The sequence below is a fragment of the Elgaria multicarinata genome, chromosome 8 (genome assembly GCF_023053635.1).
Source record: "Elgaria multicarinata webbii isolate HBS135686 ecotype San Diego chromosome 8, rElgMul1.1.pri, whole genome shotgun sequence".
In the NCBI taxonomy this organism is placed as follows: Eukaryota; Metazoa; Chordata; class Lepidosauria; order Squamata; family Anguidae; genus Elgaria; species Elgaria multicarinata.
Window position 1 is genome coordinate 23114970 of NC_086178.1, and position 19734 is coordinate 23134703.

General features: G+C 42.8%; 1 protein-coding gene across 4 annotated transcripts in view; it reads right to left on the reverse strand.

Annotated features, from left to right (window-relative positions):
• Positions 1-19734, reverse strand: part of MEGF6 (multiple EGF like domains 6) — a 256048-nt gene that overhangs the window by 13299 nt on the left and 223015 nt on the right. For all 4 annotated transcript variants that reach the window (XM_063132003.1, XM_063132004.1, XM_063132002.1 and 1 more), the window contains 4 exons: positions 17554-17682; positions 16045-16173; positions 12078-12209; positions 764-892 (listed from right to left, as the gene is read on the reverse strand). In XM_063132003.1, the coding sequence (XP_062988073.1) occupies positions 764-892; positions 12078-12209; positions 16045-16173; positions 17554-17682 (519 nt within the window). The remainder of the gene's footprint in view (positions 1-763; positions 893-12077; positions 12210-16044; positions 16174-17553; positions 17683-19734) is intronic.

Below are 19734 nucleotides of genomic sequence, written 5' to 3' on the forward strand. Positions count from 1 at the left end.
ATCCACAAGTTCCTTTGTCAGGGGAAGGCTGTTCTTTTTAATCTACTAGGCTTGCTGAACAACATCCAGCTTAAAAAAATAAGGCAAAAAGAAAAGAAAAGACAGCAACCATTTACTTAAGTTGAAGAATATATGAAAAAGAAGCGAGCATCCATCAAGCACATAAAATATAACTTTGTACTGGGTTATGCGAAGTTAACTGTCAGTAACAAATCCTGGTAAAGGTGCTTTAGTTAAGTGATGAAAATAGTCTTCTCCTGACCTCCTGGAGTGCTGAACCTCTGACTCAGGGGCCAAATCCAGACCTACAAGGATCCTGCTCTGGACCTCCAGAATTCCCCAGATGATTATGTTCCTTTCCTAAGACCACAGATCATTTGGTGGTTTCCTGGCATTTGCACGATTTCCCCCTCATAACGGCCCTGTTGAGATAACATGCTAAGCATGATGGTTAAGCATTTTGAGCTAACCATGATGGCTCAGCATGCTGTCTGAAAGTCTGTCTAAGGGAGAAAGTCTGGAAAGTAAGTAACTGGCTTCACAAAACACAATAACTAACACTCAAGGTTGAGTATGGGTTGAGTGTGGGTTGTTGTTGAACTGTGGGTTGTTGTTGTCTGAACCCAGCTGTGATAACAAACCATAGTTTGTTAACCATGAACAACCCACAGTTTATAACCCAACAACAACCATGGAGGATTATATAACAGAGGACTAGATTGGCCTCTAATGTGATCCAGAAGGGCTCTTCTTACGCACTTACATTGACCACAATCTGCTCCAATGAAGCCAGGAGGACAGTCGCAGGTTCCTGTCACAATGTCACAATGCCCTCCATTCAGGCATTGGCATGTTTTCCTGCAGAACGGGCCATATGTACCTTTCGGACATCCTGTTGAAATTAGAAAAAAAAACAGCAATGCAACCATCAGGCCAAACTTAGGTGTGATGTTGGCAGATGTGGGTCTGTCCCAATTTTATCGTAAGCAGGGGGTTTAGCAGCACATGTGGAGCACATGTTTTAGCACAGCCTTTCCCAACCTAGTGACCCCCAGATATTTTGGACTGCAATTCCCATCATTCCAAGTCAGCATGGTGGGGCAGATGTTTAGAACAAAGGGATGAAGGTAGCTACTAGCCCTGATGGTTGTGTGCTATCTCCAGTATTTGAGGCAGTAAGCCTGGGTACACTAGTTGCTGGGGAACATGGGTGGGAGGGTGCTGTTACACCATGTCCTGCTTTGTTGGTCCCTGGCCGATGGCTGGTTGGCTACTGTGTGAACAGAGTGCTGGACTAGATGGACCCTTGGTCTGATCCAGCATCAGGGCTGCTCTTACGTTCTTAATGTTCACACGCCCACTGCTTACCTCTCTGTAGCTCCCCCATCCCTCCCCTCAGTACTTTCCCCTCAATCAGAGCTCCGCTGAGGAGAAAAACAAATGGGGGAACTAACAGTGGGAATGTAAACTATACGTAAAGGTTAAACTCTCTATATGACTGGAGCAGAGCCAGGTTTAGACAAACGGGTTTTCCTCCATCATTTCCAGTATGGTTCTTGCTTTCCAATCCAGGAAGATTTTTACCATTTGCCTCTTGCCTCTTATGATCCAGGAGGAGCCAAACAAGTCCAGTCAACCGTAAGACCCCAAAGTGACACTCTTAGCCCCAGATGCTGCACAAGGTTTCTTTTCTGGCCCAGTAGTGGGTCAGGCAGCTTCCATCATCACAATAACTCTGCAGGCCCTGCTGGGCCCCTCTGGCGAGATCGAGACAGCTTCTCCGCCTCTCACCCTGAATATGTGGTCTCTCCAGAGCAGCTCTACTCCCATCCTGAAATATCTACCATTCGCCGGAGGCATTTCAAAACACATGCATTTCTAACCATAGGCACTTCTATATCCCGAATGTTTCGTACTTTAAGCATGGCCAGCACTGGCACACTTTCTCCTCCTTCGGAATGTAAAATCATCTGTGTGCCTTGAAAACAAAAACAAAAAACTGTTCATCTGCCATGAAAATTCAGAGCCAAGCTGGCAGGGTGTGTTTCCTAGAAGAGAAATACTGTTCTAAAGGTATGGTTGAGCAACGGTAACATATTAGGAATTCCTTTGGCTGCGTAGGCACGCAACCAGCCCCCCACCAACCAATCTGATTGCCCTCTCTGTTTGGGGAGGGTATTAAAAAATCGAGCTTTGAATCCTGCAAGTTTTTATGTGCATGCATTTGAAATCTTGGTTTTCCTGGTAAAGAAAAGTGAATCACTCTAGCATCCTTTTAAATATCTACCAAGCGGATAGAACACACCCTCAATATAATGACCTCATTTGGCTTGTCTTTCGATGAATGTCTCTTTCGCCTGCCTCACTTCCTTTATGGTCACTAGTTGGCTTTTGTGTAAATAGCGAGCTATTTACTCTGCATCAGCCACCTGAATTTGGATTCCCCCCCCCCCCTACCCCTGCCTTTATTATTGTTATTATTATTTGGCAAAGCTTGTGGAATTGTTTCCCAGTTCAAGCCAACTCATGACTGGAAACAGTTGCGGTAATTCGTGTAATCCTTCCTCTTACTAGTAGACTTACCCTCCTAACTTGTTGTTTATTTAAGTTCAACCGGGAGCAATGTATATGGATGATACATGTCTGTGGCAACGCTGAACTCAATTATCATTGAACACGGCATCCTCGTCTGTTACCACTTTCCCAAAACGCACGGTCTGAAACCAGCAAGGGCCCGTTTGCACACAGACCTGCCACTTTTGTAGGCTGAGCGTCCATAAAAAAAAGAGGCTTTTGGCTTCCAACTGCCAGTTATCTAATAAAGACATTTTCTAATTTAACAGTTTCCTGTGTATCTGTGTTATGTTTTTTCTGGGAACTGTAGGAATGGCAGCCAGTCCTCTAAGTCATTTCCTGATTTCTTCCTTCTGGCCTGGATTAGTCCTGCCATGACCAACAGTTCTTAAATCCTTTCACAGCAGTAGCGTGCAGCGGGGGCTTTCCCTACCAGCATTTTTAATCACTTTGCAAAAACCAAACCAAACCAAAGAAAAGCACATTTAAAACCCCACATTAGCTGCAACTGAAGAGCAGAGGCAAATCAGGGACAGCGCCAGCTTCAAGAAGGGGCGTTCCCCTTGAGTGGTGGCTGAGCGTGTTCCTAGCGGGATGCCTCCTAGATCTACAGTGCAGCTACTTTAGGTAGCTCCTGCTTGGCTAACCTCAGAGATAGTGACGATCGGTGGCACCCACTGTGGCTTAAGTAGATTTCAGAAAGAAGCTTTTGCTGGGAACAGGAAACAAAGATTTGAGGGAGGGGGAGAGAGACAGAGGCAGGAGATATAGCGGAAAAGTTGCTTATTTTCCAATTTGTTCTGTCATGGCCACTGGTTCAAAAGATCGCCAGCACCCACTGTGGGCACCATCAAGCCGTGGCGGGTGGTTGCTGCAGCTTATTATGATGTGCGAACCTGGGCAGTGTGGCTTGTTGCCTTAGGTAACAACTCACCCCGAACCCATGGACTGTAGTAGCGTTAACCACAACGTCAAACCACCCTGCCCAAGTTCACACATCACAGTCAACCGACATGACTTGAATATTCACAACAAATGCCAGCATGTGCCACAACCCACATAGCTCACTTAAGCTATGGTGGGCACCAGCAATCGTATGAACCGGCAGCAATGACAAAATGAAGTGGAGAGAAGCTACTTCTCCAGATAGCTGCCACATTTCTCTCCCCCCCCCCCCCCCGCACAACTACCCTATATTTGTTTCTTGATTCTAGCGGCAGCTTCTTCCTGGAATCCTGTAGCCTGAAAATCTCAATGCAGTTCCAAGCTAAGCCGGTCTCAGCTAAGCAGATCTGGCCCAGAGAGACCTCCTGGGAAGGTTACTGACCCAAATACATATGACATTAAATACATCTTTGCATCCAATGTGAAGATTTTCAGAAATGCAAATAACATTTGCATTTATGGGTGGTGGTGGTGATAATTTATGAGCTCAAGGTAGGCCTGGTGAGGAAACTTAACCCTTTTTTCCTTGGTGGAGTCCTGAGGAACATCCCTCTTTTGAATTTGTTTCAGGGCGAAAGCCTCCAATGGCCTGCTGTAGAGTAAATGCCAGTCTTTGCAGGGATACATTCACACCCTTATGCATGAGGCTAAAACTGGCCTTATGGTCCTTGAATTGATACAAAATCCCTTTCTTAGAAAGGTGTGACATGTTATGAAGAACACTGAAAACGGCAGTCCCTTGCTGAGCTTTACTGCTCCATCTGTCATACCTACTTCAATTGATCTGTGTTCCAATATCATTACAGTACGTCCTTTCTCAAAGATGTTCCACATCATAGGTGAGGGGAAGGGGAGGCAACACAGGACCGCCATTTTGAGCGACAGGCTGCCCCATGTTCCTCGCAACATGTAGCTACCACCCCCAACCATTGCTTCTTGCCAGTTAAAACACCCTGTTTCAATGCGCCTTTTATCCGGATATGGCTGAGTGATATCGCGATATTTACTGTTCACCGCAGCAAATTCAGATGTTGGGTTTTCTTTTTTCTAAACCATTGTGGATCAGGCATATGCCCTTGCACTGATTTATGGATGAATAAAGCGATTCTTATTGCTCGGCTATCTGCTTCCTTTGGTCCCTGCCAAGACACTATTTCAATTCTTCACTCCAAAATTTGAGAACATGAAAGCCCAGTTGCTCTTGGCGGCTGAAAGCGTCTGCTTACCAGCCAGCTACACCTTTTATGGATAATTTCTTCTGCTGCTTTTCTCTCTCTCATAGTACTATAAGTATAGCAATTGTTGCCAGGAAAGGTTTCCAACCATATCCAACCACATGCAGGCTGGACTTGGTCCAACTCAAGTTCTTTGGGAGAGGCTTCCTATACTGAACCTGTTTTTAAGCAGCATATTGGAGGCTCCTGCTCTGGAGACGGTACATAAGCCCAAAAAATGATCTTTACTGCATCAACCTAAGGCTGTTATTATTATTTTTCAAGTGCTCTGAACATGAGGTCCCCTTAATTAAATGTACCAGATTCTCCACCAACCAAGCACCGTCCATCTGTCATATATGAATATGCTTTATACTGAATCAGACCGTGGGTCCATTTAGTACAGTTTCCCCCACCTTGGTACCCTCCATCAGCCCCATCTAGCATGGGTAGCCCATCTCGAAGGTACCGAGTTAGGAAGGCTGATATAGCCGAATATTCTCTGTTTCGAGGGCTGAACTAGACATTACAGAACACACATACAAACAGTTTCCTGGTAGTTGGGTTTCTTTTCTTTTTAATGAAAAGCAGCTGCTGGAGGGGGAGGGGAAGGAAGAAGCTGTTAACCCTTCCCTCTCCTGCTGTTTTTCCACACACACACCCCTCCATGATTTCCCCCCTCTCTGCTGCTCTTACATTTTGGTTCACAGCCTTCATGGCATAGCGGGGGGAGGGGGGACATCCATGATTTGACCTCCACCACATCTGTAGTTCTCTTTTTGGACATGACAGAGATCTGCAGCAACCAGATGCCTTGAGAGAGGCAACCCTGAAAGGCGTACTATAAATGAATGGATCACTACGCATGCGTCATTACGGTGCAATGTATTTCACTAGTGGTCTTCGGGGAGGCACACAAAAGGTCCTTTCATTAGGTTGAAGCCTGCACAGGAGCAGTGCTTAGCTGATTGTACCCATAGGACTCAATCATGAAATATTTGTGCAATTTCATGATTATACGCAGGCCCTTGCAGGGAGAAAAGGACAATTTTATCTCCAGTCCCCCAGAAGTGGGTCAAAAGGTGTGTTGAAAAGAGACACCTCCTGCCTCTTAGTGAGTGTCTTTCCACCATAGAATAGAGGGAATCCCAACTGTGCACACATGTTTTTGTCACAGCAAATGAGCTTGTTCACAATTGTGTGCCTGTAATTTGATGAACGGGCATCAAGAGTTGGCTTGCATGCATGAATGAGCCATTTTAAATCATGCACCACAGGTAGAACATTCATAGAGCCCCATGTCAGCTCAGAGGTGCTTTTCAGACGTTCTGCTGAAAAGCCATCAAGTGCTGGGTAATCAAGAGATGTACATCCATATATGAACAATATCCCGAAGGTCCCAGGTTCAAACCTCAGCATTTCCAAATAGATCTAGGGGAGGGGCCATAGCTCAGTGTGATAGAACACATACTTTGCATGCAGAAAGTCTCAAGTTCAATCCCTGGCTTCTCCAGATAAGGTGAGGAAAATAATCCCACCTGAAAGCCTAAAGAGCTCCTGCCAGTCAGTGGCCCCGTTCAGAAGACACCTTAAACCACAGTGGTTAAATGGAAAAGATGGCAAAAAGCCTTTATTCAACATGGTTAAAGTCATGGTTTAAGGTGTCTTCTGAACACAGCCTGGCTTTCTGGCTTAACTATCATGGTTAAACTCAAGGTTTAAGGTGTCTTCTGAATGGGGCCAGTGTTAACAAAACTGGGCTAGATGGACCAATGGTCTGGCTCAGTAGAAAGCAGCTTCCTATGTTCCTAGGAAAAGCCCCTGTCTGACACCCTGGAGAGCTGCTATCAGTCAGTGCATGCACTACTGATCTAGATGGACCAATGGTCTGACTCTGTATAAGGCAGTTTCTTTGATATACATTGCCTAACAGCTTTAGCCCTGTGATGGAACTCCATATATTCCTGTGGCATCAGTGATGAAAGAACATAGCAGACCAAAATAACTCCACCTTAGTGTCTGCTTTCTCCTTTGTAAGTGTGCAGCAAACAGCAGAGTCTGCCAAAATCCAGGCTAGAAAGGAAAGGAAGGATTTTTTTTTTAAAAAAACCCACCTTTATTCTTACAAGAGAATATGAGCAGCAAGGAGCAAATACAAAATTAAAGCTGTAAATAAAAAATAATTATCTTCCTCCATTTAGATACACCAGTCCACATTTCTTATCAGTCACCACATTTCTCCCAGTCCACAAACCCTTTTACTGAAGTCTTAAAAAAAGTTACTCTCAGGCATATGGCTCTGCAGATTTCTTTTCCTTGCCTTTTTAAAAGTGATTATTAAAGAGGGTTTGGCCAACAGGCACTATGTCCTTCAGGTACTCTCCATTCTTCAACTCAGGATAGCAATTTGTTTTAATTTGATTGTTCCTATGAAGGCTGTGCAATTTAAAAGCTGACTTTACAGATCGCTTTTGATTTATTGTCACTTGCAGCATGTTCTTTTTATAACCAGCATTTATGCCGTTTAGTGGTCTATGCTTTTGGGAAACTTTTTGGAGGCTGGTGGGCGTGCAGTTTTCAATAAGGAGCACACAGGGAATTCTTCATATAAAACTGCTGCGAGAATAAGAATAAAATTTAGCCCCGCCGTTAGACAGTTAATTTGTTTATTTTACTACCATTTTCAAGGTTTCCTGAGTCTTTTTGCTAGTGCAAGATGACATTATCACCCTATTTACATCATATTTTTCTCTCAACGTTTTCTCCCCTTGGGCTCACATGCTTCTTTCGGCTCTACCCCCTCCAAAACTTTGAGAACCTTTACAGTAGAAAAGCAGCCTATAAATCTAAAGCAGCAATTTCTGTCACCATGGGAGAAGTGAATGATTGGACAGGAGATCCGACATTCAAAGTATCTCTGAGACACTGCACAGTTTGACCCTCTAAAAAGCTAGTTTTAGTTTCCAGGGTCAGAGATACCATGAACAAATCATCTCTCTGTTCCGTTGTTGACCTCTCCCCACATTGCTCCCATTTCCTCCCAAGATGCAGTCTTAGGTGAGAATGTCATCTGAACATGGCCCTACTTTAAATCACAATTAAGAGAGATCACAAATTGCTTACCAGGTCGCCAGTGGCGACTGTGTCTTTTGATGTGGTGAGCACCATACAGGAGAAGGCGGGGGGGGCGGTCATTCCCATAGCCATGCTGAGCTTTATAGGCCCCTTAGCTGCTGCTGATTGGCTCTAGAAGTGACATCAATGACAAGACCTTGCCTCTGCCTTGACTTGTAATTCAGAAACCATAACTTTTGCCTGCCTACAAGTTTATCCAAAATGTGTAGAGCCAAGCATGGGCGTCTAAGCTTGATTTCAGACCAAGGGTCGAATTCAGTTTCATAAAATCTCTTGGGGAGTGCAATCCAGTGATAGGTGGGGTTGAAGGCAAAAGGGGGAGGGCCAAAAAACCCCAAATAGCAGCATATTTTAGCTTAAAGCTCTCACTGTCGGTAAGAGCTAGAAAAAGTGCAGAAAAGGGAAACTAAAATGATGAAGGGGCTGGAGCATCTCCCCTAGGAGGGAAGATTACATCAACTGGGATTGTTCAGCTTGGAAAAAAGGAGGCTAAGGGGAGACCTGATAGAGGTGTACAAAATTATGCACAGCGTGGAGAATGTGGATAGGGAGACATTTTTCTCCCTCTCTCAAAATACTAGAACCCAGGGTCATCCCATGAAGCTGATTGGTGGGAGATTCAGGATGGATAAAAGGAAGTACTTCTTCACAAACTATGGAATTCACTACCACAAGATATGGTGAAGGGCACCAATTTGGACGGCTTTAAAAGGGGCTTGGATAAATTCCTGGAGGAGAAGGCTATCAATGGCTACTAGCCCAGATGGTTATGTGCTATCTCCAGTATCCGTGGCAGTAATCCTGTGTGCACCAGTTGCTGGGGAACATGGGCAGGAGGGTGCTGTTGCACCGTGTCCTGCTTTGTTGGTCCCTAGCCAGGTTGGCCACTGTGTGAACAGAGTGCTGGATGAGATGGACCCTTGGTCTGATCCAATATGGCACTTCTGATGTTCTTATGTGCGGGAGGGAGAGCTTTGGCTATTGGGCGGTATAAAAATGTAATAAATAAATAAATAAAATCTAGTTCTTAGCTAAGTCTTAGGAGAGGTATTTCGGCCTTTTAGAATGGGAGAAACCTGCGCAAAATTTGGAAGCCCGTAAACAACTGCTGGTTGTGGAAAGAGGGCACATGGCCATCTGGGGAACTCATGGGTGTGTGGATTGGGGCACCAGCCAGGCTAGGTTTAGGCTAGGGGGCTAAGGTTCAATATCCCTGAAAGGATTAAAATAAAAACTGATTAAATTTTCCATTTAATTGATAGTTGTTTTTTTAATGAACTTACATTTCAGTATGTGTTCTGACTTCCTTTTAACTTCAACCCCTACAGATGTTTTGGCCAAGCAGGTTCCTTTGGTATTATTATATAAATGTAATAAATAAATATCATTTCATTTAACAACGCTAAGTTTGTTTTCTAACGGACCCCAGAACTGTTGTTTTTAAATGGATGCTGTTGTTTTTATACTGTTGTTTTTTATGTTTCTGATGATTTTTAAAATTTGTATACCTTTTTAATGTTTACTGTTTTTAACTTTTGTAAACCGCCCAGAGAGCTTCGGCTATGGGGCGGTATATAAATGTAATAAATAAATAAATAAATAACTGCCTCATATTTCACTTTCAGTGAAATATTTGAAATTTCAGTCACTGCTTCAAGGCAGTTCACATGCCGCCTGGAGCATAATGGGAGACACAGAACCCAAATGCGCATGCTATGACCCTGAGATCCACACCCCCTAAAATAAAGGGTGTGTTCATGTTGGCCTTGCATCTATGCTTTATGCCCAGAGGCAGGTCACATTTGAAATCCCACCCACCTCCCCAGAAACTTCTAATTTCATCAAAAATCTTTTGACTTCCATTAACATTTCTCCTGAGCTGCATTATCTAGTTTTGCCTGGCTGTTGATAAAATACAGCAGCAACTTTCATATTTACTAATTGAAATGGAGGGAAGATATTGTAAAATCCCCCACAGCTGACGCAAATGCCCTTAAGTCTCTGGAGAGGTTGAATTGGTGACTCATGTTCTTTTGTATTGTTCCTTCTGTCGTGACTTACGCAAAATATTTTATTGAACCTATTCTATTAAAACTGCCAGAACGATCAGATGTCTTTTATGTCCCCCCCCCCCATTTCTTTCTGACCGAAATACATCCACTGCTTTTAGCATTGCCAAATTTTGTGCTGTACACCCGCCAGGAACTGAATTCAGAGACTCGGTAATTCTCTGTATTTTATTTTATGCGTTTTATTTGTTTCTTTATTTGTCATGCTGGTCATTGACCATAATAATAAAAGGTTGATTGGTTTGGAATAAATATCCACTGTCACACAATAAGGAAATTAATATCAAATGTATTAGGAAGATGCAACCAGCTTGTTTTCGAAGCTACTGAACTCCCTTTAACAGAGATATAATCAATTCTAATCCATTATTTCAAAACTTTACACCATTTAAAGTCTGTGATGAATGCACTGATTGATTGATCATACCAAACCATCAATTACTGGACTAATTTAAGGACTAATAAAATGTAAATGGATAATTGGGAAGGACTCCTTCCCCCAGAAGAATGTGCTTTGCAATAAATTCTTCTTGCCTATAAATCAGTTCTTTGGTTTAAATCATGCCCCACCCTCTCCCATAGGCTTAGTGTGGGTTAGAGCTTCTTAAAACGGTAAACAAAAGGCATTGAGTATATACACAAAATTGTGTACTAAACTTGAGCTTGGCAACCGGCAGCTAAATCCACGACACTTTGCGTTCTATAAATTTCTATGAATCCCAGGTTTGTTAATCCCAGATTTGTACACTATTGTCAATTCTGGTTGCACAGCACTTTTATTGCTGAGGAAGTGCAATTTCTTCAGCACTTGCACACTTTCATCCATATTATGTAGTTTAAATGGAGGCCACATGGGATGCATCTCATCCAGATAGACATCTGGATGTACACAGCATCCAGTCGGCTCATGCAGTTCCCACTTCAGCAAGGGAATCCAGCTATAGAAACTTCCTCCAGATGTGGATTTCTCCTTGCTGGACCAGAATGCTCAGGTTCACATTCACATTCATAGTAGATCAATAAGATCTGATTTCCACATTCACTTCTGAAATGGTGTAGTTTTCATAAGATGATTTTACTTGTCTGAGTTCATGTGGTGAGTTCATGTGGTGAGCTGGCTAAAGTGTTGGTCTGGGAGTCAGGAGATCTGGGTTCTAGTCCCCACTCAGCCATGGAAACCCACTGGGTGACTTTGGACCAGTCACAGACTCTCAGCCCAACCCACCTCACAGGGTTGTTGTTGTGAGGATAAAATGGAGAGGAGGAGGATTATGTATGCCGCCTTGGATTCCTTGGAAGAAAAAAGTTGGGATATAATAATAATAATAATAATAATAATAATAAATGTGGTAAGTAGTTTTTTAAATATTTTTTTCTGCATGGTGGCAGCTGATATTTACCAGGTTAAGCTAAATACCAGAAAAAAATAAGAGGCTACGTGATTTGATCAACACCAGCTGAAACCACTGAGCAGAGTACTCTTACCCAAACAAGAAACATTTCCTGCATGGATTGATAAAGTGAAATAATTTTGTGATGGCTGTTAACACATCATAATGGATGTACGAACTGGGCCTAATAATAATCCACCATTGACCAAATACTTGAACCCCAAACTCTGGAGTCTTGGGTGCAAAATTCTTCCCACTGAACTATACTGGTTAAGTGTTGCGAATATGATGGCAAAAAATGACAGCATATCCAAAATGGTCTTTAACATCCAATATATTGTCCATTTGCATACTAAACAGACTACAAGAATATACGCTAAAATATAAATATATGACCAAAATAATTCCAGACTATAAATATCTTTGCAAATAATAATAAAAAAATACTTTGCATCAGCCCAGAAAGGTGCCCAGAACTTCCATGATTGTTTGTTTTGCTTTTAAGGCATGGATACAACACTCTACAGTCAAAAAGGCTCCCAGAATGGCTTGCACATCAATAAAAACCAAACGGTTCCTGCCCTCATGCTTACAAGCTTAAAAAAAAAAAAAGGGGGGGGGGAACCAACATTGTTACGGCAACAAAGACTCAAGTTTTCATTAAAACCACACAATTCTGAAATCAGGCCCTAACCCACCAACCAAGCCCATGCTCATCAGAGATGGCGGCGGAATAAGAAGTCACTTACGAAGGTCACAGTGGTTTCCGTAGTAACCCGGCAGGCAGCCACACTGGCCTGTGACATGGTGGCACTCTTCATTCTTTCCAGAGCACTGACATGCTTGGTTACAGTTCTCTCCGTATGTGCCTGGCAGACAAGCTGAGGGAAGAGGAAATGTAAACCGATGAATTACATTTGTCTTGATAAACATAGCACTCAAACAAAGAGCGGGGTGGAATTTATTCAATAAGACCACTGCCTGCAGAAGAATGCTGCCCTCTGGGACTTTGGGTTTATTACGTTTGCTTGGGGATTACTTTGCGGTTTGATTTTGTTTTGTTCAGTCAATTTGTGCCCAACTGTCAAGGGCCAGTTGCAATTTTCTTGTCACTTAGAGAAAGTCATAGGTTGATGTCAAGGAAAATCGACTAAAATAATAAACTCAAGAGAGTCCTCACCCCCACCCCCCAATATGTGCGGTGACTCTCTCCTCCACAGATGCCTTAAAGCTTCAACTCAGCTTCAGATGTTTATGCGGTTTCTTTCTTGGTCCTCTCTTGGTCCTGGGGGCCCACCCGAAAGCTTTGTGGTTTATATTATGGATGGTGCTGTGCACTAAAATACAAGCGTACGTTTTAAGCGCTTATTTCTAGGAACAGAGTAACATGCCATGGAAAAGCACCCTGGTTGCTCAGTTGCTGGTTCATAAGTGGATGTACATTGTGTGGTTTCTCATATATGATTACAACACATGACACCCCCTGGCATAAAACCTTCGAGACAATCCAAATACTAAGGGGGTAAAAATAGAAAATGAGGTTCATTTGCTAGGGCTTTATGCAGACCAAACACCCCACTTGAAACAAGAACTAGAGAACTTTAGTTTGGTAGCTGTTTTGGAGGTAAACTACAGTAAATCAGAGACAATGTGTCTAAGGACATGTCTACACCAGCCCTATAACCCAGGGTAGTCCCTCAATCGTCCTTGTGCATCCAGGGGATCCTGGGGGCAACCCTGGATGACCAGGGACTTTCCCCGGGATATCTGGGACCATGGAAAACCTGGGTTTTCCATGGTCCTGGGACCACCCCGAGGAGTGACCGATGCTCCTGGGTCGTCCCTTCCTCCCCGCAAGTAGCGGGGCTCTAAAAATGGGCATGGAGCTGAGCAGGGGCAGTCCGTGCCCATCGGGGGTGGGGAGCATGCTTTTGGGGGGGGGAGCGTGCTTTTTTAAAAACACACTTTTTTGGTGGAACACAATTGCACTCTTCTCCCGTTTGCCTTTTTTTAAATGGCAGCCGCAATGTCCCTCTTTCCTTCCAGGACGTCACACAGCCGTCAAGACACTGGGGGAGGATCACGATAAGCAGGTAAGTCTGTGATCTTCCCCACTCCTTCTCTCTACACCCTTAAGGTGTAGCATGCCCTAAATTACCCCACCCCACCCACACCAAAACAACTTTCTGAAAAGATGGGGATACCACTCTGTCATGTAAGTTTTAGATATTTAGGGGTCCAAATTACTAGAGATTTAAACAAATTATATGTAGCAAATTATTAAAAAGTATGGAAGACCATTAGTTCAGAGATAAGGAAACAGAAGCAGCAGCAGTAAAGCATTACTGATCGCCTAATTGCCATTAAGATGATGTCAGTCCCAAAACTTTTATTTTTATTTCAAACACTGCCAGTCTGGATTCCAAAAAGACAATTATAACATTGGCAGAGACAATGTAATTCATTTATATTTGGTACAAAAAAAAACACCAGGATACACAAACCACTGTTATACAAGCAACCCAAGAAGGGCAGGTGGGGAATCCCAAACCTGACATGTTATTATGAGTCCAACCAACTTAAACACATAATCCCTCTGATGAAAGGAGATACCTCTAAACAATGGGTGAAGATGGAAGGGATAATGCATGAGGGAACTTTAATCAGTATCTGGCCATACTTGAAACACATTTTTCAATTAGTAGAGCGGGTACAGAATCCATTTACATTAACTACATTGAAATGTGGAAATTGAGGATGGAAATATTAACTCCAGGGCGCTCACCGCTAATTCCGGTGGCTCACCACCCAGCCTTTTTAGGTAGATTAACAGCAGTGGAAATGGCTAAGTGGAAATCCAAAGGACTGTACCACCTTACAGATTTCTTTAAAAATGGACAACTGTTCAAACAGGAAAAATTGATGGAAAAATTAGGCCAGGAGAGGGCTCAGGGGTTAGAAATTGCACAAGTATGTGCCTTTCTCTCAGCCAGCAATACAAACTGCGGCTACCAGGAATTTGATGGCATTTGAATGGGAAGTGGTGAGATATATAGGAGTAACAAAAGGTTTGACCTCTAATTTATATAAATGGATAATAGCTCAGGAAGTCGGTACGAAAGATTCACTCTGGAAGGTTTGGGAAACTGATCTCAGAATCCATATAGAGGAAAAACAGTGGGATGCATTGTGAAAAAGATATTTAAAACAATATCAATTAAATACAAGAAATTAATGTTGAAATTGACACACAGATGGTATCAACACCAAGGAAACTATCAATGATAAGCCCAGGGACATCCCCAGAGTGTTGGAGGGGATGCTTGGGCATAGGAACATATATACAAATGTGGTCCTGCCTTAAGGTAAATAATTTTCCAAGAGATTAGTTCAATAACCGGACAATAGGTTCACCCATCTCCACACCTAGACTTGATATATATATATATATATATATATATATATATAGGATTAGACATCAACTTGCTAAGTAATGAATTAGTAAGTCATCTACTGTTAGCAGCAAGATGGTTGATAGCCAAGCTTTGGAAAGATGGTAAATGGCTCTATATTGAAAATTGGTATCAGTGAGTATGGCAGATCACTTTGTAAGAAAAATTGATTCAAAAGTTAAGGATAGCGTGTGGACAATCAAATGAAGACAAATTTGAAGGGGTATGGAGGAAATTAATTGATTTTGTAAATAAAGCTGGACATGGGAGAATTCCTCCATCGACATATATAGTTAATGGAGAACATAGGTTTAACAAAAGAGGTCCCGCCCCTAACAAGGGAGAAAGGAAACATGGCCTGTATAAGGGTGACCTAGGGTCAAAGAGGTTTAAAGGGGGGGGGGAATAAGGGAACAGAGGGTATTAAGTAAGTTAATGACTAGTTATATTAAATCCAGGTGAAAATTTAAATTGGAATTTAACGTAAATGTCCGACTTATTATTTGACTTATGTAACCAGAACTAAAACTCAGTCATTTCAATAAAGATTTTTAACCCAAATAAAGGGCAACACTTTGCTTTGTAGAATGGCAAATTCCCAATTAAAAATAATTTAAAATAACCTTAAGAAATAATATGAAAATCAGGAGAGTCAGGAAGCTTGGTGGGTGCCAAGAGAGGCGTTTGTGGACACATTGGGGCTCAGGGGCACCATGCTGGAAACCCAGACTTAGAGCCTCTGGATCAGCAAATTCTTCAAGAAATGAGGAGGCTGAGGAGCAATACCTCCAGAGCCAATGTCAATTCTTGATTTGAGGAAAGTTGAATGATGGAACTCCTTTCTACAAGGAAAGAGCTGTAGCAAAGAATTTAGCAAAGAGGAATTAGATACCAGTACAAAATGATATCAGCACTTGCAAGCTGTTTATGTCAAACTCCACCTCCATCTGTCATCATTTTGTGATGAATAGGCCTCAGTCATTTTCAGCCTTCCGGAGTGGGCTGGGCAGAAATCTGTCCATTATGCTTTGAGGTGGATTCCTGCATTGAGCAGGGGGTTGGACTCGATGGCCTTATAGGTCCCTCTACTATTCTATGATTCCTAGCACTCCCTGGACAACAAATGCAGAACTTATGCTTTGCATATGCTTATCACCATCATGGTTCGCTTGGTTGACATAAGTCTCTTCATCCTCCATGCAGCCTTTGGACAAGACACACTTAACTTTATTCCTTCACAACAAAAACAGATGAGTTGTCTTACTTATTTCACAACTGCTGCCCACAAAACCTGGAGGGCATCCACACTCTCCATTCACATGGTGACAAGGGACGCCTGAAGGACATTTGCAATGCTCAATGCAATCATTGCCATAGGTGCCAGGCAAGCAAGCTGGAGAAAAGCAAACAAAACCAGAAGAATCACTTGTTAGAAGTACAAATATGCTTAAGTCATACGATCCAGTTCTGCCCTTCAGTGTAACGGAGCTTTAAAAAGTAAAGGTAAATTGATCAAGGAGGCTGGGACACCTTTATTACAGGGAAAAGCATGGGCTTTTTTAATTTAGAGAAGTGATTCAGGAATAGAAATAGGGACAAGATAGAAGTTTATAAAATTATGAATAATATATAGAGAAAGCTATTTTTCTCCCCATCTTTCTCCTATTACTAGAACTAAGTGGTAGCCAATGAAGATGACTGGGAAGAGGTTGGAAAACTAGCGGAAATATTTAATATAATAGATAATTTTTTGGAATTTATTACCACTTGCTGATGGCTGGTAGTTTAGACACCTTTAAAAAGGGATTAGGCATATTTATGGATAGACCTATCGAATGCTATTAGCATAGAACCTCCATATTTGGAAGCCCGCTACCTCTGTATAACAAATGCTGTCTTGCCCTCATGTCATGCAGTGTTTTCTGGCTGGCTATTGTTGGAAACAGAATGCTGGATGGGATGGAGTTTTTGTCCAATACAACAATGCTTGTCTGATTTTCTTAATGGGTGGCCTTGCCAGCTCCAGATTTAGGAGGCCTCTTAGTCAAGACGCTCTCCCTCAATAAGTCTACCTTCTCATGAGCATTGTCGCCTGCTGCTGCTCTTCCTTGTCATTGCTAACAACCGCTTGCTTGCCAGGCAGAGAGCCAATGAGCATGTAGTTAGGGGCATCTACTGTTCCTTCTTCATACCATCCCTGTTGTCTTGGCCAACTAAGAGACGGAAGAACAGACAGGTTTGAGGGCCCTTTTCCGTGGACCCTCTCCTGGGGTGTGGGTCCTCAGTAGGTGCCCAGCTGTGACAACAAACCGTGGTCTGCAGTTTGTTCTTTGACAACAGATACCACGACCCTACTCAATGGGAAAACTAGTACACCATAAATCGGCTCTTATTTCTCTCCCTCCTCTGGAAGGAAAGAAGAAGGTTCGTGGGCAGCCCACCATCTCCCTACAACACCAGGGTCTGTGTGGCTCCAGATGGCTGTGTTGTCGCTTTTGGGCCTTCACCCCTTTGTTCAAGCCATCGTTGTGGGGGTTGGTAGCAGAAAGAAGCAGCTTATGCTCATGACAGAGAAGTCCAACAAAGTCCATTCGTAAGCTAGGACTCACTTTGGGCATAGCTTTTTTAAAAATGAAAGCCACGGAGGTGTTTTTATGCTCAGCAGCCTTCATTTATTGGACTGTGGATTTCAGAGGGGTTAGTTCAGTGGGATTTCAGATGAGCACCACCCAGTTTGATCACACAAAGTAGGAGAAGCTGAATGGCAACTTACGCTTGTCACACTGTTTTCCTCTCCACCCTTTTTCACAGTGACACACTCCAGTCTGGTGATGGCAGGAATAGCTGTGCACACAATCGCATTGTCCCTCACACCGCTCACCAAAGGATCCAGCTGGGCAAGCTGAGACAGGAATCAGATTCACAACACAATGGATTCTTTCTCTTAACTTTTTTGGGGTGGGTGGGGGAGAGGAGGGATGAATAATTTGATGCAGTCCTTCAACCACCTCAAATAAAACGCCAATATTTATCATGAAGGATAGCTTCAAATTACAAATGTTTTAATGTGCTAAAGTCAGCAATCGAAATGTCACAAGGTTAAACACTGTAAAATTTCAAGTCTGAATGATGTATTAATATTGATTTCTTATTATTTGTTTAAAAGATTAATAAGCTGGCTTTTAGGGTAAACCCTCTCAAGGCGCCGTACAAGAAAACTAAAAATGCCCAACAGTTGTTGAACGTAGTAGACATTCACATGCGAGTTAATTTTGTGAATGACCAAATTTTCCCCATTCTTCAGGCATTCTCGTAATATTCAGATACTTTTCAGACCTTTGAGTTTTGAAAGTTTCTCCTGGGTTGTCAATACACACAAAAGTATGCATGTATGTTAGCTCCCAGAAATCATTCACAAGAGTGGTGTGTGTGTGTGTGTGTGTGAGAGAGAGAGAGAGAGAGAGAGAGAGAACTGTCTCAGAAGATGCTGGCCACAGAGTGCACATTATCTGAAACCATGTCCTCCCCCCAGTTCTTTCAGTAAAGGGGCACCAAAAGGATTCAAGGGAGGGGAGCAGATTGGCTTGAAGGACGTACAACACAAGGGCATACACCATCTAAGCTCAGATCCATATGCAGGCAAGTCTAGATTGCTTGTTTCCGTTCAGACTATTGAACTATCAGCTGGTTGAGGGCTCACATTGATCTCTGGGGAGAGGGAGGCGGGGATTATCTTGACCTCCCAATATTTTCTGGATGGGCTGTGAGGTCTATATACCATTCAGACAGACCTTCTTTTACGTTGCTTTAGTTAGGGTCAAAATAGGCATGACCTTAATTGCATGAATTCATCTAACGTGTACGGGGAAGCCTGAGCAATCTTGGAACCCTGGGTGGTGGGGAGGATGCGGTTAACATTTCCTCTCCCTGCTATAGTCTCTACAGAACTCTGAGCTAGTATTTGCATTTCAAGGAAGCTCCAGTTAGTGCCAAGGAGCTTCTCCCGAAATGCAAACAGCTTCCACTGTGCCTATTCACATAACAAAAACGTGCACATTAATTGCGTTCATATAATTAATGCAACTCATGCATTTAATGACACCTCTACTTTGGTCTTTAGGCACACTAGCTGTCCACATGTGGACATACCAATTGTCTATTATAGAGAACAAGCTAGGATGTATGAAAATTTTACGGATAGAACTGGGCTCCAAGAAAACATGTCTCCAAAGCCAATTCATCTTATCCCACAAGTTTTTAAAATTGGGCCAGTCTTTTGCTGAGGTGGCATGAGACTGAACTTGGAAGACATCCTCTGAGCCCAATTCCAACACCACTTTGGGCCCCAGGCTGAATGGAAGCTAAAGTTGGGCCACACACTTTTTGTCTCTTAACCCCAGTGGACTGTGTGCTTGCCTCTGCATGGACAAGCGCTCTGCTTTTGGCCCCACCAATTTCACCATACCTGGGAGGAGATTGGGAGTTGTTTTGAACCCCTAATTTTTTGAGGAAGATTAGGGGGTCTATATCAGACCCTTTCAGCTCCCTGTGATTTAGACCTCTGGGGTCTTCCCCTAATTTAGGCTTCTATCCTGTCCCCTCTCCCTGACACAATTTTTAGGCTCCCACTTTATTAGTACAGGGAGTCATGATTGACCAGCTATGACATTTTTTATTGGGCTATTCATTGCCTCTCAGTCAAAGCCATGCTATCTCACTAGGTTGTGAGAGAGGATCAATACGGGCCAAACCACATGTTACATAGAAATATATAAATGCTGTAAGTAAATAAATTAATAAAAATATGGAATAACATACATGCAGCTGTATCTTTGATTTGTCTTAAATTAATTACAGACATGGAGGAGGGATTTTAATTTTGATCATTGTATGGAAAGGGAAGGATTATCCCTTCACACCCCAGGTATGATTGGAATTGAAACCACTCCAAGCC